General features: G+C 27.4%; 1 protein-coding gene across 9 annotated transcripts in view; it reads left to right on the top strand.

Moving 5' to 3' along the window:
• bru3 (CUGBP Elav-like family member bruno 3) overlaps window positions 1-27,797 on the top strand; it is a 1,231,558-nt gene that overhangs the window by 717,794 nt on the left and 485,967 nt on the right. For 7 of the 9 annotated variants that reach the window (XM_073980083.1, XM_073980081.1, XM_073980079.1 and 4 more), the window contains one exon: window positions 20,662-20,799. The exons of the other annotated variants lie outside the window; for them this stretch is intronic. In XM_073980083.1, coding sequence (XP_073836184.1) covers window positions 20,662-20,799 — 138 coding nt within the window. The remainder of the gene's footprint in view (window positions 1-20,661; window positions 20,800-27,797) is intronic. 9 annotated transcript variants of the gene reach the window in all.

Here is a 27,797-nt window from a genome sequence, read left to right as displayed (position 1 = left end):
GATAAAAACGTAGAGTTGCTAGAATTTTGGAAAACAAGTGTGTGAATTAATATGTGCAAATTCTGAACCATTATTTCCTATTTTGTCCAAATTTATTAAACATATTTTAGTCTTGCCACATTCTTCAGAAAATGTGGAAAGAGCCAAGTGAATTTAAATAAAAACAAGTGTCGAAATCGATTAGCTGGGGAGTCGATGGAAGGAATTCTCTTTACTAAAGACTACTTAAAATTAAATAAGTCCAACTGTTATGATGTTGTCATTAAAAATGATTTGTTACGAAACTTTAATTCAAATATTTATGAATGAAATTGAATTAGATTGTAAACCAACATTTCACCTTATTAGTTAACCTTTTAAGATAATATTTGTATAAGTTTTGTTTAGCTTGTCTGAATTGAAAATATATTGATCTCACGTACTTATATGGTAAAACCATTTATATTCAAACATATTTTGAATTGTTACCTTGTTTTATGAATTGTTAATTGTTTTGTTGTACTTAAAATGTTATTTTTTAAACTTATGCTTATTAAATAAAGCGATAATATGAACTGAAATAAATGTTTTTTAATTTGCCGATTTTTTGCCGATTTTGAAAATTTTTTGCCGATTTTGCCGATTTTGGCACCCGAAAAGTGCCGATTTTCGACCAAACTTATCTGGCATCCCTGTCTGGACCTCCTACCGTCCTCCTCCGAACTTCGGAACTACCTCCTCTGAACTTCGGAAGTACCTCCCATGGACCGCCTATCACCCATCTTCGAACTTCGGGGTAGCCTCCTCTGAACCTCCGCACAACTTGCTCTTTCCACATTCTGTCCACATGAACATTAAAACCTGTGCGCTACTACACACACAAAAACACACAAACGGCAAAAGAATATGTTTCACTCGATTTTACTCTACGAATAAACTCGTACTCCATTTCGAGTATTTTCACTCGCACTCTTATTTTGAAACTACGAGACAAAAAATACATATCTATTAAATTTTTATTGGTGGCCGACGTTAGGAACCATGTAAAAACTGGCATGTTCTAATAGTCGGCATACCTATGCCGACTATTGGAACAACTGTGATTTTATTGTTCCTATTGTCGGCATACCATAAATACGAAGAATTCGCATTTTTTATAAACATTTATCACTTCTGCCTTATTAGTTTTAATAATATATAATATGGCAGTCACTCATTTCAAAACAAGATATGAATTAATAGGATTTTTTACTTATTTTACTTTTATTTATAAACTAACAAATTTCTTAAAATATGCACTTCAACACGTGTTGACAAATCAGTACCGTTAGAAACGACTATAAATGCTAAAATACCGTTCCCAGGACCATGAAAAATTGTATAGAGGGAGAAGGGAGTATATTTTATGTAAATGTAATCTTATTTGATAATAACGGTATTCTTATTTATTCGTGTTTATATACAAATGTGGCCGAATACTGGAACCGGCCGACAATAGGAGCGTTTACCCTATTTGAATATTTTTTTTAAACTTTTATCTTTTTAAATTGTGAAAATATTTTTGTAAAAAATCCCGCGATTTTTTCAATAATATTTTCGCCTGCGTTTTTCAGAAAATGCCTGAATATTTTTACAAAAACCTTTTTAATTTTTTAATCTGAGAAAATATTTTTGTAATAATTCGCGCGATTTTTTCAAAAATATAATCGCCTGCGGCGCTTTTTGTTTTTCAGAAAGTATTTGCGAGTTATAAAAAACTTTTTATTTTCTTATTTTCTATTTTCCTCTAGGCAGAATTTTTTTCGTTTAAAAAAGTTTTGATGGAAAATTTTGAATACAGTTCGATTTGTATTGGTTACTACTTATTTTTTACTTAATTTACCTAAAATTTTTAAATCAATTTTAAATTATACAAATTCATTATTATATACATAACTCCTATTGGGACTTATGCCAGCTAAGGTTGGTCGGACTTAGCTCCCAAAGGATTTATGTCACGGCACCGATAAAATTGTGACATAAGCCGTATTGTCTCCTTCCTTGTGCACGGTACTAAACAGACTGAGTTTCCAATCGTTGCGTATGCATTCCAACCGCATGCTAACCAACTGATGCATTTTCCTTATCAGCATATCACCTCTGGTCTTGAGCAGGTCGACAGACAGCACATAAGCTCCTGTAACCTCATTGTTCCTCAACCGAATAACTGCTGTCATGACCTAATTTGGGTTGGTGACAAATATTCAATGTCTTCGTTTGTTATTTGTTGTGGGGTATTTTTATCGCCCCGCCCATGTTCGACAACGATGACTTCATATAATGTTCTTTTCAAATCCTCAGTGCGCTATATCTTTCAGGTACCGGATTAAATTTGTCATCTATGCAGGAGAATGTACCTGCACCAAACCATTCAGTCTGGTGTATGGCAGTCTAGTAAAATTTTAGGACTTAATTGTGACTTCTGAACATCTCGAGTTACTCATGCTAATGTTTTTCCTTTCTTTTCTTCTGATATTGGATTCTTCTTTTCTCCTGATATTATTCCTTGGCGCTTCGTTTTTCTATTGACTGCAGGGTTGTCCTGTAGTAGCTTTCTCTTCAATAGCATCACGATACTCCAGACCGTACCATGCATTTTTAGGTGGTGGTGTTTGGTAACCAAGTTGTGGGTTTTTGACCCTGAACAAGTATTCTTTAACAAATCCACGATGTTGGTGTGCTGAACTGGTATTGGTATTTTTATTCCAAAAAAATTCCTTACAAATCCACGAATCTTTTCTTTTACTCCTTAAATACATTCTTTAAAAAATTAAAATTCTGATATTTTGATTTTTGATAATAATATCCCTTTAAAAATCTAAGATTCTTTTCTTTTGATCCTTAAGAATTATTCTTCAAAATTCGACGATCTTCGTGCTTGATTTTCAAAAATAGCATTCCTTTAAAATTCGCGACTCTGATATTTTGATTATCGGAGAAAATATTTGATTACCAAAAAAATAAATTTTTTGTGAATAAATATATTATTTAAAACTCCACGAATCTGGCCATTTGTGCTTTAAAAAAATTCACGTTAATAGTTTTTTTTATATTCCTTACAAAAATTATTATGTATTAAATTGGACTCATTTTTGACTTCTACCATTTGTTTTAATAGTGTTTTTTTATTTTTATGTAACTGATATTTCTATTAAATTTATTTTATTATTGAGAGAAACTAGTTTTTAATACTATAATTTTACACCCATTTACTTAAATAAAAATTTAAGATATTGCATAGGGGACTATTCAAATCAACTATTTGTGACTATATTCAGAAAAATATAAATAACATTGCAAATATTTAAAACCAAATTTAAAAAAATAATAATAATAACATTAAATATGGTGTCGTATGAATGTCTTCAAGACTTATACGGACTATGGGGCACCTTCTGGAGGTCTTAACATTCTTATCTGATCACCATCTCAAATTGCAAACTTCTTTTTTTTTGTAATATATTTAAAATTTCGAGGCGATAGGACTATTATTGCGACCTACAGAGCCACTATAAAATCGGTTAAAAGTTTAGTTTTTGGTCCGTTTCACCAGCTAATTATTTCACGACCATCGCCAGTAACAATAGGTATCTATTTTGGTCTGAACCCGACCTCTATGCAAAATTTCGTGGCTATCGGTCTATAATTGCGGCATGGAGTTTGATTACAATTTATAATGGACAGACGGATGGACGGACACACATCTCAAAATCGCTTTATCTCGTCGAGATATGAAGATTGGTATATCACATTGGTGGTCTAGGACGAATATTTCGTGGTGTTACATGATTTTTTCCCAAAACAAACTTATAATACCATTTCCACATAGTGGTGAAGGGTATAATAATAGTTTAAAGGGAAGTTAAATCTGGTACTTTGATTACGCAAAAAAAAACTTTCTTTTGAAAAAAAAAACAAGTAAAAAAGTATCAGTCAGTTTTGCCGAAAGAGATATACCTTCAGCCTGTGTATATTGAAACAATTTCTTCCCAAAAACGTATGTATTTAGGGGGTCTTAAAAATTTTGGATGTATGAACCGACAAAAATGTTCATTAGGATTAAAGATCAAAAGTTTTGCGGTCGAGATACTAAAAGGAATGGATCGACATTGACCGTTAAGGAAGTGGATCTCCAGCCACAACATATGGTGCCATAGGGGGTTTTTACACCCTTCGGGCTGTTTGCTCCAGAAGAATGGACCTGCCCAGCCGTAATTGAGGCATCGAATGTAAGTTGCTTCAATAAAAATCAAAGTGGTTTGATATCAGGTCTTAAAGTAAAGTACCGGATGGAGTGGGCAAAAATAGTCCATATTTAAACCAGATCTATGTGTAAAGTATGGTCCAATTCGGCCACTCCCTTCAAGAGTTACGGTACGAAAAATTTTTTCGAACATTTTTGAACTTTTGTGGTGGAGGTACCTGAAGGAGTGGACCGATATCGCTCTTCTTTGAACTTAAACTATTTTTAAGTTATCTTGCGCTCCAACCACCTCACACGGTGTCATAGGGGTTTTTTGCAACTTTCTTGCACCTGATGAAACTTGTACCGTCGTATAGGGGGCAGTGAGTACAAGTTGCTGAAACAAAAATCAAAGGGATTCGAGAGCAGGTACTAAACTCAACTTATCCCAAATTTTGTGTGGGAGGTACCCGAAGGAGTGGTCCGATTGAGTCCATATTGGAACCTCATCTAAGTCTGGTAGACATTTCACGATTTGCAAAGTATGGACCAAATCGGTTACTCTCTTCAAGAGTTATCGTACGTACAACATTTCCGAACATTTTCGAACTTTTGTGGGGGAGGTACCGGAAGGAGTAGACCGATTGAGTCCATATTGGAACCTCATCTAAGTTTGGTAGAAATTACACGATGTGCAAAGTATGGACCAAATCGGTTATTCGCTACAAGAGTTATCGTGCGCACAAGTTTTGCGACAATTTTTGAACATTTGTGGGGGAGGTACCTGAAGGAGTGGACCTATATGGCCTATCTTCGAACTTAAATCGAATCTGGACAAAATATTTCGCGAGAGTTATCGTGCGCACCAGCCTGCCAGACAGACAGACAGACAGACGGACGGACATTGCTATATCTACTCAAAATTGTCTGAAACGGATATCGTACAAATATACTTGGGGTCTAAAACCATTATTTCGATGAGGCACATTTTTGGTCGAATCAAAGTGTAAATACCCTCTTTAGCCTAAAGGCTGACGGTATAAAAAAACTTCCTGGAAAATATATTCTCTAAAAAATCCACGTTTATGGTTTAATTATCCTTAAACTTTTTTTTAATTAAATCATTTTTGGTTTTTTCAATTTTTTAATAGCTGTTGTTTCTTTTTTTTTTTTGGATTTAACATAGATTTATATTAAAACTATTTTATATTTGTGAGCCACAAAGAGTTTGGATCGTGCGGGACCCTAGAGTAGAATTATTTTTAATGCTAAATTATTCACCCTTTTATTTAAATAAAAAAATTAAAATATTGCATCGAGGACTATTCAAATCAAATATTTGTGATTGTATTCAGAAATATTTAAATAACATTGTACATTGCGGCGTATGATTGCCAGCAATACGTATACGAACTATGGACCCTTTATTCAATTTCACAAGTTTTCACTTTATATTTTTACCATTTTCTTTTGTTTTATTTGATTTTCACTGAAATTGTTATTCAATTTGCTATTTGTCAGTCGGTTTAAATAATTTGTCCTTAAAAACCAAATTTCAAAAAAAAAAAAATAAATAAATAAAACAATAAATAGAAATGAATAAGGTTAATTATTGTGTCGTACGATTGTCGGCAATACTTATAGGAACTATGGGCAACTTTGCCCCCATAAAAATCGATTCTTTAAAAAATCCACTATGCTGATTTGTTGATCTTTATAAAAATATTCTCAAAACTGCATTTTGGTATTTTCCAAAAAAACCTCACAAATTCACAAATCTATTAATTTGATTTTTAAAAACTTTCTTAAAAAATCCAAAATTCAATAATTTTGGTTTCTGAAAATAATATTCCTTGAAAAATCCATGATAATGTTCTGTTGATCCTTAAAAACTACTCTTGAAAATTTGATAATTCTGGTGTTTCGTTTTCTGAAAATAATATTCCTTTAATATCTGCGGCTCTGATATTTTGATTATTGAAAATAATATTTGATTACCAATAAAACAAAAAACTATTTTTGTCTGAACAAAATATTATTTAAAATTCCATGTGTCATTTGAGCTTTAAAAAATATTCGTAAGAAAAGACTAATCTGGTATTTTGATTTCTGAAAAGTTCTTGTGAAAATATATTCTCTAAAAACAACCACATGTTTTAATAGTTTTGTATTTGTATTTAACTGACATTTCTGTTTAATTTATTTTATAATTATGAGCCGCTAAAAAAGGGGCATCCTGACCCTAGAGAAGATTTAATTTTTAATGCTAAAATTATACACCCTGTTTAAATAAAAATTTAACTCAAATTTAAAATTTAATTTAAAATTTAATTCAAATCAAATATTTCTGACTATATCAGATATGTTTAAATAATATTGTACATTGCGGCGTATGATTGTCGACAATACGTATACGCACAAATGGCCCTTTCATTAAGTGTTTTGCACTTTGGCATTAACCCATTTCCACTTTTTGCCATTTTCTATGTTTCTATTTTTTTTTGTCATTTGATTTTAACTGAAATTGTTATTCAATTTAGTATTTGTCAATCATTAAATGGCAATTTACATGTCAATTCCCTTCAATGAAGCAAATGTCAGACCACACATCTTCTCTCCCTTGCATTTGGTAAATGTTGAAAATAATGTTGTGTTTTTTCCTACAAATTATTTTCATTTAACATTTATTCTTCTACTTCTTCCTTTGTTCTTATACTTATACGAACTACTATGTGGCAACTTCTGGAGGTCTTCAAATTATGCCTTTAAAATATCGAAATTGTGGGTTTGTGATCCTTGAACATATATTATTTAACAAATTCAAGATGCTGGTGTGCTGATTTTTACAAAATATACTTAAAACTGCATTTTGGTATTCTTATTCCAAAAAAAAACTTTCTTAAAAATCCACGAATCTGTCCTTTTGAACCTTAAAAAACATTGTTAAAAATTCAAAAGTTCAGATATTTTGATTTCTGAAAATAACATTCCTCGAAAAATCCAAGATTCTGTTCTATAAAGACGATTGTTTGAAAAAGTTTTAAAAAATATTCTTAAAAGAAGTCAAATCTGGTATTTTGATTTCGCAAAAAAATTCCTTGAAAACATATTTTCTAAAAAATCTACGTTTATTAAATAAATTTATTTTTTGATTTAGAGTATATTATTAAAATTATTTTACATTTATAAGCCTGATCCTAGGGAAGAACTAATTTTTAATGCTAAAAAATATACAACCCTTTATTTAAATAAAAATTTAAGAAATTGCATCGGGGATTATTCGAGTCAAATATTTGTGACTATATTCAGAAAAATTTAAATAACAATGTGCATTGCGGCGTATGATTGCCGACAATACGTATACGCACCACGGGCCCTTTCTTTAAGTGTTTTGCACTTTGGCATTAACCGATTTCTACTTTTTGCCATTTGCCATTTTCTATTTTTATATTTTTTTTTCATTTGATTTTAACTAAAATTGTTATTCAATTTAGTATTTGTCAGTCATTAAATGGCAATTTACATGTCAATACCCTTCAATGAAGCAAATGTCAGACAACACATCTTCTCTCCCTTGCATTTGGTAAATGTTAGAAATAATTTTGTGTTTTTCCTACAAATTATTTTCATTTAACATTTATTCTTCTACTTCTTCCTTTGTTCCCTTTTGGCAAATTACAATTACTTTGACTGTCTGACTAGATAAACTGCAAAAAGAGTATAAAGGAAAACAAAATAGAGACTTCGTCGGTCTGGTTAAACCTCCAAACAATTAGTTAACTGTCTGTCGGTGTGTTAGAAACTAAACTAAGTGTTGTAACAATTTTTCAGTTGCCTTTAATTCATTCGTCTAGTCTTATCATTTAGATGTTTCTATGTTTTTCATGGTGAACTGCTGGCTCTAGTTTGTTTGGTAATTTTCCTTTTTTTGCAGTCAAAAAACACATGGCGAAGCATTTTCTGTGTTCTTTCTATCTACTTTTCATTTGTCTGATTACATTTTAACCTGACTTTTCAGTTTTCCTGCTTTTTTAAATAACCTGTAATTTTGGTGTGGTTAAGATTTTTCAATTTTTCCCTGGAGTCAAACAGGGTTAAAACATTTCATGTTGCAGCTATTCCCTCAAATGATTTTAACCACCAGCATCCTACATATTTTGGTGTTTTCTTTTTTTTCTCAACGTTTTGCATGTGATCACCGAAATGAAAAACCATGCAAAGACATCACATCACAACGTTAATGACTTCTTCTTTACTTACCGATGTCGGCCCGAACCGCTTACATTGTAGTGGAAATTGTCGGCAACAACACAAGCGGGAACGGTTAGCAGTTGAACAAGCAATTATTACTCTCATGTCTCGTTAAGGAGTCAAGGTAGTGCATTTATTTTTCATTCGTTTTTTTCTTTTGCCACAATCAAACCAACAACCGGCTGCCAGTTATCTAACCCCATCGAAAATTAGCCAGGCCACCACGCTAGTCATTCAGTCGTCCCAGTCAGCCACTTTAGGTTGTCTATATGAGCCTAATGGTCTTTAATATGTTCATTCATTTTTATTGTTTTGCCATCCCGTGCTACTGCTGTCGACGATGATGCTTGCTTTCTTCAAAGAGGAAAATAGTTGGATGTTAGGTGGTGAAAAGGGTTAAGATGAAGGATATACATTTTTAGGGATATTTACGAACCATCCAGATTCAGAAAACAATTTTTGACTTAAAAAAAATAAAAAATGTTTAAAAAATCAACGATTATGCAAAAATAATATAATTTTTCCACAATCACCCCATAAGGGACAAGGGAGACTTCTCTCATATCAATGAGTGCACCCCTACTGGGACCTACTGTTTATAGCCGAGTCCTAACGCTGTGTCCTAAGACACCACTTGTTGTTTGACATGGCTGAAATACTCAAACATTACTGAGGGGTATGGATGTGCATAACATTGCACCACGATGGCACATAATTTCAGATTCAGGACTGATGTCAGTCATTGATCCTTAAAAATAATTTCTTTAAAAATCCACGTTTTTTTGGGCCTTTAAAAATATTTTAAAAATCCAAAATGTTCATGTTTTGGTTTTTAAAACATGGCATTGGCATTTAAAACAAATCCACGTTGCTGATAATCTGGTTCTTAAAAAAATATTATTTCAAAAACAAGGTTTCTGATCAAAAGGTCATTAAAAACATCTATAAAAATGTTTTCAAAAAAAATCCACGATTCTGAAATTTATTTTTAAAAAATACGCGATTTTGGAAAAATGTTTTTAAAAAATCCACAATCTTGAATTTTTCTTAAATATACACGATTCTGAAAAATGTTTTAAAAAAAACTAAGATTCTGAAAAAATGTTTTTCAAAAGTCTACAATTCAAAAAAAAAAATATAAAAAATCAAAGTTTCTTAAAAAAATAAAAAATACACGATTCTAAAAAATGTTTTTCAATAATACAATATTCTGAAAAACATGATGTGAAAAATCCACGTATCTGAAAAAATATACATTTTAAAATCCATGACATTGAAAAAAAAAAAAAATAAAAAATGCTTTAAAAAAATCACTGTTTTGAAAAAATTTAGCTAAAAATTAAAAAAAATAATTTATAATATATATTTTGAAAAAATATTTTTTTTAAATCCACGACTTTTAAAAAATATTTTGAACAGAACACGATTTTAAAAAATATTTTTTAAAAATTTACGATATTGAAAAAAATATTTTTTTAGCGAATTCAAGATTTTGAACAAAATCTATTTTCTATTCTTTCCACAATTTTTAAAATATATAATTTAAAGAGCCACGATTTTGAAACAAATATTGCTAAATATTTAAAAAATCCTCGATTTTGAAAATATATTTTCTTGTAAAATCCACGATTTTGAAAAAATATTCTTGTAAAATCCACGATTTTGAAAAAATATTATTGTAAAATCCACGATTTTGAAAAAATATTCTTTAAAAACCCACGATTTTGAAAAATATATTCCTTAAAAATTCACGATTTTGAAAAAATATTCTTTAAAAACTCAAGATTTTGAAAAAAATATTCCTTAAAAATCTGCGATTTTGGAAAAAAAAAATTTAACGAGTTCACGATTTTGAAAAAAGTATTCTACAAAAATCTACGATTTAAAGAAACATTCTTTAAAAATTCAAGATTTTGAAAAAAAATTCTCTAAAAATCCACTATTTTGACAAAATATTCTTTAAAAATCCACGATTTTGAAAAAAAATTCTCTAAAAATCCACTATTTTGAAAAAATATTCTTTAAATATCCACGATTTTGAAAAACTATTCTTTAAAAATCAACGATTTTGAAAAAATATTCTTTAAAAATCAACGATTTTGAAAAAATATTCTCTAAAAATCCACTATTTTGAAAAAATATTCTTTAAATATCCACGATTTTGAAAAACTATTCTTTAAAAATCAACGATTTTGAAAAATATTCTTTAAAAATCAACGATTTTGAAAAACTATTCTTTAAAAATCAACGATTTTGAAAAAATATTCTTTAAAAATCCATGATTTTGAAAAAATATTCTTTAAAAATCCATGATTTTGAAAAACATATTCTTAACAAATTCCGGTTTTTGAAAAAATATACTTTAAAATCCACGGTTTTGAAAAAATATTCTTTAAAAATCCACAATTTTGAAAATATATTCTGTAAAAATCAACCATTTTGAAAAAATAAAATCTACGTTTTGAAAATATATTCTTTAAAAAAACCACGATTTTGGCAAAAAAAAATATTTATTAAAAATCAACGATTTTGAAAAAATATTTTTAAACAAATTCACGATTTTAAAAAACTATTCTATAAAAATCAAAGATTTTTAACAAAATATTCCTCTTTAAAAAGCTACGATTTAAAGAAATATTCTTTAAAAATCCAAGATTTTGAAACAAATATTTTTGCAACTATTCTTTACATAATGCTTAAACAGTCCGAGTTTCTAAAATAACTATATATATTTTTTAAATACCACAAATCTGAGAAAATCTTAAAAAAACAAATGTTCTGGTTTTTTTAACATTCCATGATTCTCTAAATACAAAGAAATTAAAAGTTATTGATTTTACGAAAATTATGTTTCAAAAAGTCCAAGTCATAAAAAATTATTTTTTTTTTTAAATACTTTTTTAAAATATTTTTAATAACCATTTAATTTGTTTAAATCGATTTTTAATAAAAAATTATATCCATGACCCGGAAAATAGTTTTATACCAAAATACATGATTCAGAAAAACGTGTTTTTATGGAAAAAAAATTAAAAAAACCAACGATTCTGAATTTTTCTTTTTTGATCCACGATTCTGAAAAGAATTTGTTTAAAAATCTAATATTTTGAGAAAATATTTTTTAAGTCTAGGTACAGTGTTTTAAAAAATCCACGATTCTAAAAGAAATTTTTAAAAAATGGACGGTTTTAAAATATATTTATTTAGAAAAAAATCTATAATTTGGCCCTTAAAAAATATATTATAAAATCCATGACTTTGTAAAATATATTTGAAAAGCTCACGATTCTAAAATAAGATATAGAAAAAACGTATTTTCCAAAAAAAAGTATTTTCCAAAAAAAGTTTTTTCCAAAAAATTTAAAGAAGATTCTCAAAAATGGTAAAAGAAAAATACTATATAAAAAATCCAAAATTTTGGTATTAAAAATATTTAAAAAATTAGGAGGGTTGGCGTTTTTTGAAAAACAAAATATTTAAAAAATCTAATTATTTAATTTTCAGAAAATTATCTGTTCTCTTCTTGTGACACTAAATTCCTTTTAAATTGGTATAATTCAGGATTTAAATCAATGTTAAAAACTAAAAACCACATTTTTTTGCTGCTTAGGATTTTTAAAATTTTAAAAATTGACTCTAAAATATCTTTGAACACGTTAGTTATAACCCAATATCTCTCTGCTACACCATGTGCATGTTAAGCAATTTTTAACAACTGACAAAAATCTCTATATAAGGATTCCTATTTTTTCTGCTGCTTATTCTTCTTCAACTCCTATTTTGCACCTCTACTTTTAATACAGGTTAGCCTTTTTGCCATTTTTAATAGTTCTGTCTCTTTGCTTATCTTTTCGAAACGTTTATGTCATGGTTGTTCACACCCTCTCCCGCTCTCTTCCCCTCTCTCTATAGACATTTGGTATGGTAATTGTAGGCAAGTGTCAGTTGTATGGTCTCTAAGTTAGTGTAAATCCTTTTCAATGTCCTTTGTTTTGTTAGGTGTTTTTCGCCTTTCTTTTTTGTCCAACATTTGTTGCTGTTGTTTTGTGAACAACAACTTCATTGGACCACGTATGGCCTGCTTGTTAACTCTCGACTCTGCTATTTGAACTTAAAATTGTACACATAGACAGACAGGCATAGAGTTAAAGGTGCACAAGTCACATGTGCCAGGTTGCTACGTTAAACGTGCCATACATTTTTATTACGTCCTATCTGGGCCCAACTGGGCTGTAAAGCTGTTGCTTTGGCATAATCGTTATGTGTCTGAATTTAAAGTAGAAATGGGAAGGCGAAACGTAACTAGAAATCCTTAATTTGTCCATAAAGGTTAAAGTCAAAGACAAAACACCAGCAACAAAACCAAATAGTTATAAGCCTGCTGCCATCTTCTACCTTTAAAAATTGTCCTCGACACAGGTGTAAAACTTGCATTTAGATTTTGTTGCTTCATTTCAAACTATAATAGGCATTATTTGTAAAGTCTATTATCCTTAAGGATCATTGCTAGTTAGGTCATAAAATCCAACTTCTTGGTCTTGAAATTTCTTGCAAGACATTGCTCGGCCACCTTTTCTCTGTCTTTTGTATTTTTTTGGCCATAACAACCTGAACAAAGTTCAAATTGCTTTCATATCGTTTCGAACATCCGCTTGTAAAATATTTATTGCCATTGCTGTTGTTGTTGCGACAATTCTATGAATTGACAATTATCTAAACCAATTTAGTGTTTTGAGGAGGCAACATATGTTGTGTCTTAGCTCAATTTCCCCTTTGGCTTATTTTTCTGATAATGTGTCTATTTTTGGTTATCTATATTGACTTGTTGTGTGTGTTAAAAGTTTCCAATTTCATAACCTTTAGGTGTCCTTGTTTTCCTTGCCCCTAACAAAAAGGTAAGAAGTAAAGCAAATGGGGTTGAGAAAGTGAGTTTTTTAAGCCTTTGTTTGTGTGTATTTGCTACGGCTACGGGTGTTAGGGTAGTGACAAGTTTAAGGATTTTCTGTTTTTATTTGACACTTTGTATGAGATTTATTTCCATTTTAGTTTCTAAATTTATTTGATGAGAATTATTTTCTAAATTGCTTGACAGTAGCATTGGGAGGAGATGTTCCGGGACATTTAGTTAAATTTAATTGAAAGGCTTGATGTATTGGAATTTAGTTCTATGATAATAACTTATTCCAATACATCTTCACCAAAACCAAGTGAAAATAAGACATATCGAAAATGTTATCTAACACCAAATTTCTGTCTAAAAAGTTAATTGCATTTGTAACTATCTTAAAATAAAAATTAATTATTGGACTGATAGAAGTTCAATAACTTATTATTATATATCCATATTTCACTTTACACACATTCTACTCTCAGCAATTCCCCTCAAAGGACTTGAAACTTGTCGGTAATATCTATATAATATAGTCTAAATGTTGTGACCTTTGTGTATTTTTATTAGTAATGTGTTTAGATGCTATACCAAATATTTGTTAGTTATTTATATTGTTTACATATAAAAATATTAAAAAAAATTCTTATAACTAAAATAATATTCTTTTTTGTCTTTTTTCTATTTTATTTCTTTTATGGGCTCAACTTGAAAAAAAAACGAATTCGAATTATAAAAAAAAATAAAATCAAAAAAACACAAAACACAATTGGCTTTTATCTTTTATTTATTTTTGCATTCGAAAATAATTTTTTCGTTCCTCAACGAAAATTGTTTTTTGTTAATTTTTAATTAATTCGTAAAATATGATGTTTTTATATAAAAAAATATATTTTTTTTAATTTTTAATAAATTACATCTATTATTCTTTAATAAACACACGATTTTTATTATAAATATTTTATTTTACTTTACTTTATTTTATAATTGGTTTGTAATTATAAATAATGTTGATGTTTTTGAATGCAAAAAATGGTTTATAATAAATTTATTAATTTTATTATTAAATGTAATTTTTAAAAAATATGATTTGTATTGAATTTTAATGAAAATATATTTTATTCAATTTTAATAAATTTTAAATACTTTAATTTTATTATATTAATAAATACTATTATTAATTTTTATTATTATTAATATTTAATTTTTATAAAAACTTATTTTTATTGTATTCGAATTAAATATATTTTATTAAATTTAAAATATGTTTTTTTAATAATTTTAATTTTTGGTAACGTTTAAAATTTTTTTAAAATATTTCTGTTTATTTGAATTAAATAAATTTAAAAAAATGTTCTTTAATTAATTTTAATTTTTATTAACATTAAAAAAACAATTTTATTTCAATTATTTTAATAAAATATATTTTATTAAATTTCAACACAAAATATAAATTCTCCTGATAATTAAAAAAAATTAAATTTTTTATAATAAACATATTATTTTTTATTTTTATAAAACTTTTATTTCAATTGAATCTAAATGAAAAAATTATATTATTTTTTCATACATTTTTCCATAATTTTTTTAATAAATTAATTAATAATAATTATTATATTTTTTATAAAAAACTTATTTCTATTTTATTTGAATCAAATTAATTCTATTAAACTTTAATTTAAAATATTTTTTTTTTTAATAATTTTAATTTTTGGTAACGTTTAAAATTTTTTTATTTATTTATTAATTTATTTGAATTAAATAAATTTAAAAAAAATTTTCTTTAATTAATTTTAATTTTTATTAACATTTATTAACAATTTAATTTCAATTATTTTAATAAAATATATTTTATTAAATTTCAACACAAAATATAAATTCTCTTGATAATTAAAAAAATACATTTTTTACATTACATTTTTTATAAAAAACTTATTTCTATTTTATTTGAATCAAATTAATTCTATTAAATTTTAATTTAAAATATGTTTTTTTAATAATTTTAATTTTTGGTAACGTCTAAAATTTTTTTTTAAATATTTCTATTTATTTGAATGAAATAAATTTAAAAAAAAATTTCTTTAATTAATTTTAATTTTTATTAACATTAAAAAAACCATTTTATTTCAATTATTTTAATAAAATATATTTTATTAAATTTCAACACAAAATATAAATTCTCTTGATAATTAAAAAAAAATACATTTTTTACATTACATTTTTTATAAATTACATTTTTATAAAAAACTTATGTCTATTTTATTTGAATCAATTTAATTCTATTAAACTTTAATTTAAAATATGTTTTTTTTAATAATTTTAATTTTTGGTAACGTTTAACATTTTTTTAATAATATTTCTGTTTATTTGAATTAAATATATTTAAAAAAATGTTCTTTAATTAATTTGAATTTTTATTAATATTAAAAAAACAATTTTATTTCAATTGTTTTATAAAAATATATTTTATTAAATTTCAACACAAAATATAAATTCTTTTGATAATTTAAAAAAAAATACATTTTTTATGATAAACATATTAATTTTTCTTTTTATAAAACTATTATTTCAATTGAATCTTAATAAAAAATTTGTATTATTTTTTTACTTTAATAAATTATTTAATAATTATTATTATATTCTTTATTTGTTTGTAAAAACTTATTTCCATTTTATTTGAATCAAATTAATTCTATTAAATTTAAAAAATGTTTATTCATAAATTTTCAATCTTATTAATATCGAAAAAATTTTTTAAACAATTTTAACATACTTATTTTAATTATCTTATGAAATATCTACGTTATTAAATTTAATAATAAATTCTATTAATAATTTAAATATTTTAACATCTGTTGTAATAATCATATTAATTTTTGTTTTTAAAAAACAATTGAAACTATTTAAATTAAATGAAAAATTATTTATTCTATTTAAAAAAACGTGTTTTTTTAAATTAATATATTTATTTGTATTAATATTAATAATTTTTTAATAAAAATTATTCATTATTCTAATTTTTTTGTTTCTTTTGAAATATAATTAAAATATATTAAATTAAATTTAAAAATATGTATTTATTTTTCGTTTTAATAAAATATTTTTAATAAAACATTATCAATAATAATTTATTTTAATATTCTTATTCATTATTTTTTTTTTCATTTATCTTAAATTATACAATTATATTTATTTTTAATAAAAAAAAAACTTTTTCATATGTTTTTAATAAAATTTTGTTTCGATTATAATTTTCACTAAATTTCAATAAAAATGTTTATTGATTTGTAATAACAAATGCTACTTCCGTTTTTTAATAATTTAATTTTAACTAAATAATTAATTTTAAATAAACCTTATTTATTTAATTTCGATAAAAAATTTATTTTAATTAACCTTTTTAATAATAATTTTTATTATTATTACAAATAATTTTTATATTATAAATAATAATTATTTTTATATTATAAATTATATTTGTTTTATTATTTTTATCTTAATTTTAAAAATAAATTATTTATTTGAAATATTTAAAAACAATGTATTGTTTTAAAATATATTTTAATACATAAATATATTATTTCAATTCACTTTTTGTTTATTTATTTTTATTTATTTGTATAAAATTGTTTTATATATTACTGAATTTTATTAAAATCTTAAAATTAAATTTAACTTTAATTATTATTTTCCACATTAATTTGTTACTATTGCTTTTAAAAAACAATTTTTATTAATTCATACAACAAAAATTCCTTTAAAAAAACTATTTTTCTTCTTAATTTTTTAAAAATTTTTAATTAAATATTTTATTTCAATTTGTTTCTTAATTAATAAATAATTTTAATCAAAAATTATTTTTATTATTTTTTGTTTATTGTTATTATTTTAAAATCATTTTTTAATTTAAATATGTATCTTTATTTATTTATTTATTTATTTATTTATTTATTTATTTATTTATTTATTTATTTATTTATTTATTTATTTATTTATTTATTTATTTATTTATTTATTTATTTATTTATTTATTTATTTATTTATTTATTTATTTATTTATTTATTTATTTATTTATTTATTTATTTATTTATTTATTTATTTATTTATTTATTTATTTATTTATTTATTTATTTATTTATTTATTTATTTATTTATTTATTTATTTATTTATTTATTTATTTATTTATTTATTTATTTATTTATTTATTTATTTATTTATTTATTTATTTATTTATTTATTTATTTATTTATTTATTTATTTATTTATTTATTTATTTATTTTTATTTATTTGTATAAAATTGTTTTATACATTACTGAATTTTAATAAAATCTTAAAATTAAATTTAACTTTAATTATTATTTAAAAAAAAAAAACAATTTTTAATAATTCATACAAAAATGTTTCACTTCCTTAAAAAAATTATTTTTCTTCTTAATTTTTTAAAATTTTTTAATTAAATATTTTATCTTAATTTGTTTCTTAATTAATAAATAATTTTAATTATAAAATCATTTTTATTATTTATTGTTTATTTATTGTTATTGTTATTTTTTAACAATCATTTTTTAATTTAAATATGTGCCTTAATTTATTTAATTTCATTTGTTTTAAAAATATTTATGTTGATTTCTTATAAAATTAAAAATTTATATTGTATATTTTTAATAAATAAAAAATATTTTAATAAATAAAAATATTATTCGTACTAAAAATATTATAATAAATTTTATTATTAATTTATTTTCGTATATTTTTATTACTTTAAATATTTTTTGTATATATATATATATTTTTTTATATGAAAAATATTTGTACTATACAAATTATTAACTAAAATTTTTTACATTATTACATTTTATTTTGTTTCAATACTTTTTTTGTTTTAAAAAATCTACACATATTTTATTTTAATGTTTCTAAATTTCAAACTATATAAATACTAATTTCGTTCAAAAAAAATAAATTACTTCTAACAAATATATACTTTATTCAAATAAACAATTTTTATAATATATATTGTTTTTTTATTTATTTTTTAATTTAAAACATTGAATTTTTATTTATGTTTAACAAATTATATCTTTTTCTTTTTATTAATTTATTTTTATTATTATTTTTAATTTTTTTCTGTTGAATTTAATTAAACAAATCTTTATTTTGAATAAAAAAATATTTTATTAATATTAATAAAAACACTTTGTTAATTTTTATAAAAATATTTTATACATTTTTATTATAATTATTAATTATAATAAAATATTCTAATTAATATTGTTAATATTATTTTTCAAACTATAATTTGTTATTATATTTTTATCTTTTATAATGTTATTGTTTATTATTATTTATTTTGGAATATATTTAAAAAAATTACAAAAATTATTTAATTATTTAATTATTAATCATCACTTTAAATATTTTTTTTTTTTTCAAAAAATTAAAACATTTTTTTTTTATTTTGGGTTATATATTCTTTCTGTTTAAAAAATCTATCATTGAATATTAAAATTAAAAAACTTAAAATATTTTTTGAAACATTCTGTTTTTATTTTTTTATTACAAATTTATTTGTATATCAAACTCGTTCTATAAATTATATATTTCCTGACTTTTTTAATCATCACTTTAAATATTTATTTTTCCAAAAATTACAACAATTTTTTTTTTTATTTTGGGATCTAACATTTTTTCTGTTTAAAAAATTTGTCATTGAATATTTAAATTAATGTTTTATCACAAATTTATTTGTATATCAAACTCGTTTCATAAATTATATATTTCCTGTCTTTTTTAATAAATTATATTTATTTTATTATTTTTTATTAAACGCATTTATTTTAAATTTAAATTTTTTTTAATTTCTCAAATAAATTATTTATTTTATTTATTAAAAACATATTTGTAATTAATTATATTTGTTTTATTATTTTTATTTAACGATTTTTCCTTTATAAAAATTTTTGTTTTTAATAAATTGTTTATTAAATTTTATGAATTTATTACAAAATTATAATTTTAATTTGTTTTATTATTTTGTCTTGGTGATTCTTTTACTCGCACTTTTATAAAAAATCAATTTCTTAAATAAATTGTTCATTTTATTATTTATTTAATTAAAAAACAATTTTTTATACATTTTATTTGTTTTATTATTTTTTATTTACCTAAATTATTTTACTGTTATAAAATATGTTTTTTTTTTCAATTTTAAAAATAAATTATTTAATTAAAATTTTTAATTTAAAATCCATTTCAAAAACAATATATTGTTTTAAATTTTTTATTGTTCAAAAAATTCTATCCATTGGCTTAACATATTTTATTTCTTACATATTTATTTCTATTGAATAATATACAAAAAATACAAAAATTATGCTCGCTCGGTGATTCGCTATTTAAAAAAAAAATATTAATTTTTTTAATTGCATTTCTAAAAAATGTAATAAAAACAATTTCCGGGTTTGTTTTTTAAACAAAAACCTAAACATTTTCATAAAAAATTATTTTCATTTTTTTTTTATTTCTTAATACTGCATTTGTGAATTTTCACAATTAAAAAATTAAAATAATTAATATATTGAAATTATAAATGTTGTAACGTGTGTTTGTTTTTTGTTATTTTTCTTGTCATACGTGCGTTGCATAACATATTTTTTATTTAATTATTTTTTCCTTATTTTCTTAACGTAAAAAATATCAATGTTGTAATTGTATTGAACGTGTTTTTTTACTTAATTGTTGTTGTGGTGTCTGTCGTTTATGATTGACTGCAAAACGGAAAAATTTTAAAAATATATATTTAAAAATTCATCGTTTGCTAATGCGGGCTGAAATTTTTTGGATTTTCTTTTCTGTTTTGCTATATTTTGTTTAAATTTTCTCTTCTCTCTCTCTTATTATTTATATTTATCTTTAACTCTCTGTTTCCCTTACTATCAAAAATATTGTGCAATTTTGTGTTACCAACAAAAATACAAAATTATTAATTTGTTGTTTTCTTTACAACTTTTTTATTCTTTATTTCCATGTTCTCATCCGTAACCTGCTACCCATATATTTTAAATTCCCCTGCTCTCTTCCACACATCCACAAATCCGTATGTAATGTTGTTTTGTTTGTTTGTTTTTGTATGCCGTTGTTGTTTTGAAATCAAAATAATTAAAAAATAAAAAAACCTCAAACAAAATATATACATGGACCCTTCCGATGGTGGACCAACCAAATGAATGACCGCTCATCCAAACAACCAACCAACAAACCAACCATATGTCATAAATCGCTCCCATTCCATGTTGTGATGATTGTGTTGATGGTGCAGAACAAAATTTAGATCGCAAGCTATTCGTGGGTATGTTAAGCAAACAACAAACCGAAGAGGATGTTAGACAAATTTTTAATCCCTTTGGCACTATAGAGGAGTGTACCATACTCAGGGGTCCGGACGGTGCAAGCAAGGGTAAGTACCACAAATAAAATACGAAAAACACACACATCCACATAAAGAAAATTTGTTTTTCTAACAACAGTCTATCATTAACAAAAATTCTACAATTTTTTCATAAACAAAAACTATATTTTCCATTTTTGATGTCTGTGTATTTTTTCCTCACAACTTTTGGTTCAGGGAAAAAAGGAAACATACAAAATAATCAACAGTTTCTTTTTTGTGCTGCCACCTCTTTCACTTCTTATACCTACCTAACCACTGGCCAACAACATTGTTTTCTCTATATCCTACAACGTTATATAAATTTTTTTTTTGCCTCAAGTGTATGTTGTTTCTCTATTTTGGCAACTATATTGCTAACCCTGTGTTTTCTCTCTCTGTTGTTGTTGTTGCTGTTAGTAGTTGTAGTTGTTCCTCATTCATATTCTGTTAGCCATAGCTTGGTTTGCCATGCGTATCCTTTTTTATACAGTATTTCAATGTTGTCTATTTGTGTTATGATATTCACTTTATGTTTTGTTTTTCCCTTTATGTTTCTATACAAACAAAGCAACAAAAAGAGAGAATTCCTCAAGTTGAGTTATTAAAATGTGAAGACCAAAGACCAATTATTCAACAAAACTCACACACACAGACAATGTTTTTCAATTAAAACAAAAAACTTTCAGAGATAAAAAAACAAAACAAAAAATAAAAACTATAAATTGCTGTGGCCTTAAAACCTTCTGTGTGGAAAATTATTTGTCTGTAAACTCTAATTTGACATAGAAGGCAGACAGATAACAAAGAAAAATGTATAAACTTAAATATTTTTTCTTTTATATCAAAAATGGTTTTTGTTCAATTTCCCTTTCAAATCAAAAGCTTTGCATTGCCTAAGGCGCTTGGAGATTTCCAAGCAACAGCTGATTATTAAAACTTGTTCCCTCAGCTAAAATGCTATTGTTCTTTGGATTTGAGGATACTTTTAAGCTAAAGACAATTTCGTGTGTTTGGCTATTAAATCAGAATAAAATGTTTTAACAATCTTGCACATATGTATGTTTATTTTTAAATTTGCAAATGAGTGATGCATACTTTTAGGGAAAAAGATATGAACATTAATTAAATTCAAGTTTCCAAGCTTTGCCTTCGTCTGCCTCAACAACAACATCCTAATACACCTGAAGATCGGCTTTACCACCCGTGAAACGTAGTGTAATTGTTGGATGCGTGGGACTTCGGTAGACTCCTAATTTTTCAATGTATCTCTAAAGACCTTACAGCTCAACTCGAAAGAGAATTAATTAAATATCACTATAAATGGCCTTCGCCTTAATAAGGCAAAAAATAAAAAAAAAATAATTAAATTCGTCTACATTCTATTGTAGTAACTTATTGCCAACCGCCTATATCAAGACCATTAATCGATTTGGTCCAATTTTTGTACATCGGATTCTTCAGCCAAATTTAGTTCAAGTTCGGAGGTAAGGTTAGGACGCGTTGCGGAGGGTATAATATTAATAATAATATTATTACGTTTGTTTTTCCTGTTTGTAACACATCGAACTAATCATTTGCGACCCTGTAAAGTATATACATATATTCTTGATCAGGATAAAAAGACGATCTACCAATGTCTGTCGGTCCGTATTTTGGGGATTTTTGCTAAATTTATTTGACCGAATTATATGTCAAATAATGTTAAATAATGGCATTTTAGGTTCACAGCTTTACAGCGAAGCTTCTCCACCAAAAATCGTCAATATAGGTCCATGTTTTGGTATAGCCCCCATATTACGGTACCCCCCGATTTTCGGTATTTTGAGTATTTTACCTTGAATTTTTAACCGAACTAGCTGCAAATTGAAGCTTGAGGTTTTCAGCGGTCACGAAAATGCTCCACCAAAAATCGTTCACATGGGTTCATGTTTTGGTATAGGCATCGTATAAAGCTTCCCCCGATTTTCGACATTTTTAGAATTTTAGATACAATTTTTAACCGAAATAGCTTTAATTTGACTCTTTGGGTTTTCAGCGGTCACGAAACTTCTCCACCAAAAATCGTCAACAGAGGTCCATTTTTTGGTATAGCCCCCACATAACGGTACCTCCCGATTTAAGGTATTTTAAATATTTTGGCTGCATTTTTAAGCGAATTACGTGTAATTTAAGATTTGATATTCCCAGTGGTCAGAAAAACATTTACAACAAAAATTGTCAATATAGGTCCAAATTTTGATATAGTCCCCATATGACGGATATTTTATCTACATTTTTTAAACGACTTACCTATAATTACTTACTTACGTACTTAGTTGGCCCATTACAGAACATTTGTTCCATAGACCGAACTAAGAAAAGATTCCATTCCTCTCTGTTTTTCGCTTGACTTTTTGGAATACCGCGCCTATTCATTTCTTCATCCACTTGTATGCTCCATCGAAGCTTAGGTCTGCCGATTCTGTGTGCACCGCCATGTGGCATGTATTCATACGCCTTTCTAGCGGGTTCATAATCGCTCATTCTTATGATATGGCCTAGCCAACGCAATCGTTGCATCTCGATACGTTTAACTATATTCATGTCTTTGTATAGCTGATATAGCTCGTGGTTCATACGACGTCTATATTCACCGTCAACGCAAATCGGCCCGTAGATCTTTCGAAGAATTTTCCTCTCAAACACACCAAGCACTGCCTTATCTGCTTGTGCAAGTACCCATGCTTCGGAGCCATACATTAGCACGGGTAGTATCAGCGTTTTGTATAGTGTTATTTTTGTTTGACGAGATGTGGCTTTGTTTTTAAATTGCTTACTCAAACCATAGTAGCATCTGTTGGCCAATACAATTCTTCTTTTTATTTCACAACTGATGTCGTTTGTTGTGTTTACGGCGGTGCCGAGGTAAACGAAGTCTTTTACTACCTAAAAATTATAGGAACCAACTTCAACAGTTGGTCCGATCTCAATGGTCGCGCGTCGACACCATCAGCTTGGTCTTCTCGCCGTTTACCGCCAGACCTACTTTAGCAGATTCTCCTTCAACCTTCATAAAGGTATCGGTTACTTCTTTTACTGATCGTCCCATGATGTCTATATCATCAGCATAAGCAAGTAACATGTGGCTATTGGTGTAGATTGTGCCACTTCTTTTGACGTTTGCCTCTCGTATAACCTCTTCTAGCAGGATGTTAAAAAGGTCACACGAAAGGCTGTCTCCTTGCCTGAAACCTCTTTTGGTACAAAACTCTTCGGAGAGGTTCTTTCCTATTTTAACTAAAGATATTGTATCAGTTAGAATCATTTTACAAAGCCGAATCAGCTTTGCGTGGATACCAAATTCAGACATTGCTTGGAATACCTTTGAACGTAGCGGGCTGTCGAAGACTGCTTTATAATCGACAACAAGGTGGTAGGTGTCGATCTGCATCTCTTGTGTCTTCTCCAGGATTTACCGCAGGGTAAATATCTGGTCAATGGTGGACTTGCCAGGTCTAAAGCCGCATTAGTATGGTCCAATTATTTCGTTGACCATGGGCTTTAGTCGTTCCCACAATATCCCTGACACTATCTTGTAGGCGATAGGGAGAAGACTTATACCCCTATAGTTGGAGCATAAAGTCTTATCTCCTTTCTTGTGGACGGGGCACATCATACTCAGGTTCCAATCGTCGGGTACTCGTTCTTCCTGCCAGATGGTGCTAACTAGCTGATGAATACACCTTATCAGCGTGTCGCCTCCGGTTTTGAACATCTCGGCTGGTAATCCACCGGCTCCTGCTGCCTTATTATTCTTCAGCCGATTTATTGCTGTCTTTACCTCATCTTGCCTGGGCGGTATACATTCAATATCATCTCCTGGGATTGGGTCTGTGGTATCTTCGTCGTCTTCGCTGCTATTGGATACCAACAGTTTTGAAAAAGGTACTTTCCATATCCTTAGCACACTATCTGTATCAGTTACCAAATTACCTTGCTGGTCTCTACAGGAGGATGTGCCTGTACCAAAGCCATCAGTTTGATGCTTGACTCTTTGGTAGAATTTTCGGACTTCATTCTGGTTCCTGTACATCTCGATTTTTTCACACTCCCGCTTTTCCAATGTTTGGTCTTTGTCCTGATATGTTATCAGGACGAGGAGTGCTTTGATTAAGCAGTTGGGCCAGTTGAGTGGAATATGTTGTGGCTATCTGTTGTGATTGCAGCTTACCGATGTCCAACTTCCGTGTTGTGACTGTTCGCACTTTGTTTGCTACGTTTAATCTGGTACGTACTGCAACAAGGTAGTGGTCCGAGTCTATGTTTGCACCTCGGAACGATCGAACACCCAACACGCTTGATTCATGTCTTCCATCTATCACAACGTGATCAATTTGATTTCTTGTTCTTTGATCTGGGGACTGCCAGGTGCCCATATGAATATCGAGATGCTTAAATCTGTTACTGCTCACTACCATGTTTTTTTGCAGCTGCAAAGTCTATCAGCCTCATACCATTGTCAGATGTTTCACTGTGGAGACTGAATTTCCCGACTGTTGGGCCAAAGATATTCTCCTTTCCAATTTTGGCATAAAAACCTCCTAGAATGATTTTAATGTCCTGGCCAGGGCAACGGTCATAAGGTTGTTCTAGGCGCTCGTAAAATATATCATTGGTCTGTTCGTCCATGTCTTCAGTGGGAGCATGAGCGCAAATAAAGCTGATGTTGAAGAATTTAGCTTTTAATCGAATTGCAGCAAGTCTTTCATTCACTGGGGTGAAGCTGGAGACCAGATGTTTATACCTCCGACCAACTACAAATCCGAAACCATTGTGTCATGGCGGCTGTAATACAGTGCGTCACCTTTAGGTGTTATTGTGCCGCCTTTCCGAATCCATCGTATTTTATTCAACAAAATTCGTTTTGAAAACATTACTCTCTGTAATATAGGGTAATAAATGAAGTTGAGCCATTGGGAGAATACTCCAACTCAAGCAATCAAAAGTAAATAACTTCTAAAAAATATATATATTTTTTAAATAAATATATTTTATAAAATACTTTGTTTTTTTTCATTCATTTTTTATTTATTTGTTAACAAATTATATCTATTTTTTAACAATTTATTTCATTCATTTTAATTTTTTTCTGTTGAATTTAATTTAACAGATATTTGTTTTGGTTAGTTTAAAGGACAGGTTTGCTGACATAATTGGCACCTACTTTACTCGGAGACCTTTTTATTCATTCCATAGATTGCTGAAAAAATAATTTATAGAAAAATATTCATTTTTTATGGGAAGAGAAAAGATATTAAAAGTATAAGTATTAAGAAAAGGAAGCATTTGTCGTGTATCGCGGTGCGGTATTTTCTTCTTGTTGCAACAATTTAAGGACCTTGCTAAGAAGGATGAGACTTTTTGTCTCAGATTGGAATAAGGCTGCCAAAGATAACTATATTTCCACAAAGCCATCTGATACATTTTTCTTTGCTTTTATTATAATTTAGCCTTTCATATATAAGTTCAAAAACATCAAAAATGAAAATATGGTCATGTACCACACCGTCAATGACGATGCTGATGGTCATGATGTTAATGATGCAGCTGATGCTGTTAGTTCTGTTGTTGCTGTTTTTTTAGTTGTAATACCCTTATGCAATGTAATGTAATTGTTATTGTTATGTTTGTGATTATTTCAAGTTTCAATGCACAGCTGTGAACTGAAGATAACATTTTATTTAAATGAATGAATACGGCAAACAATACGAATTGCACAGAGGGCTGAGACTAAAATATTTAATAGTATAAAAGAAGAAAATAAAGAAATATTGTGCATTTTTGTACAAAAAAACGTTTTAATGTTAAATGGAATAGTTCATTTGTTCTTATATCTTAGACATGAAGGAACATTTCGGTATGCCACATACGGCATACCTAATGTTGTTGTTGTACTTACTTACATACTTACTTAGCTGGCCCATTACAGAACATTTGTTCCATAAGCTCTTTTTCCACTTGTTTGCTCCATCGAAGCTTTTGCCTGCCAGTTCTGCGTGCACCACCATGTGGGACGTGTTTATACGACCTTTAAGCGGGTTCATCAACGATGAAGATATTTGGCTTTGTTTTTAAACTGCTTCCTTAAGCCAAAGTAGCATCTGTTGGTCAATACAATTCTTCTCTTTATTTCACAACAGATGCTGTTTGTTGTGTTCACAGCGATGCCGAGGTAGACGAAGTCGTTTACTACCTCAAACTTTTAGGAACCAACTTCCACTGTTGGTCCTAGATCTATGGAATAGAGAAAGGAAAAAACACAAAAATCCTATGAGAAAACCCAGACGAGGACAACACAAAGGGACTACATCACAAACCCGAGAAACCAGCTATAAGGTAGCGACATAATACAAGGACTCGACCATATCAGGACAATCGAGCTCAAAACATTTAGAAACTATGCGTCACCTGAAATGCACAAAGACGTAACCCTTGACGTAACCATTTGAGGGTTACGTGTATGGGCATTTTAGGTGCCGCTATGTCAATATGACAGAAATCCTAGGCTATCGCCAATAAAATAATCAGGAATTTTAACTAATTCATACACTAACTATACAACCTCAAATTAGAGTGCACAACAGGCCTCCTTTATGACTTAAGTGTATGTCCACACCGACATGTGGTGATCCTGCATCAACCCTCTTTTCAACCCAATCTAACCTAACCTAACATTTGGCTGTTGCTGTATATTTTGCCATTTCTTTTGACATTTGCATCTCGTATAAACTTTTCCAACAGGATGTTGAACTGGTCACACGAACGGCTGTATCCTTGCCTGAAACCTCTTTTGGCAATTGTTCGGAGAGACTCTTTCCTGTTGTAACTGAGTACCTAGTATTAGGTAAAGTCATCTTACAAAGCCGTATGAGCTTTCCAGGGATACCAAATTCAGACATGGTTTGGAATACCTTTGGGAGTAAGGGGCGGTCGATCTTCATTTCTTCGATCTTCTCCAGGATTTGCCGCAGGGTAAATATCTGGTT

Source organism: Musca autumnalis, unplaced genomic scaffold (genome assembly GCF_047663935.1).
Source record: "Musca autumnalis isolate F117 unplaced genomic scaffold, ASM4766393v1 scaffold_4, whole genome shotgun sequence".
NCBI classification, from domain to species: domain Eukaryota; kingdom Metazoa; phylum Arthropoda; class Insecta; order Diptera; family Muscidae; genus Musca; species Musca autumnalis.
This window is presented reverse-complemented; position numbering and strand designations above follow the sequence as displayed.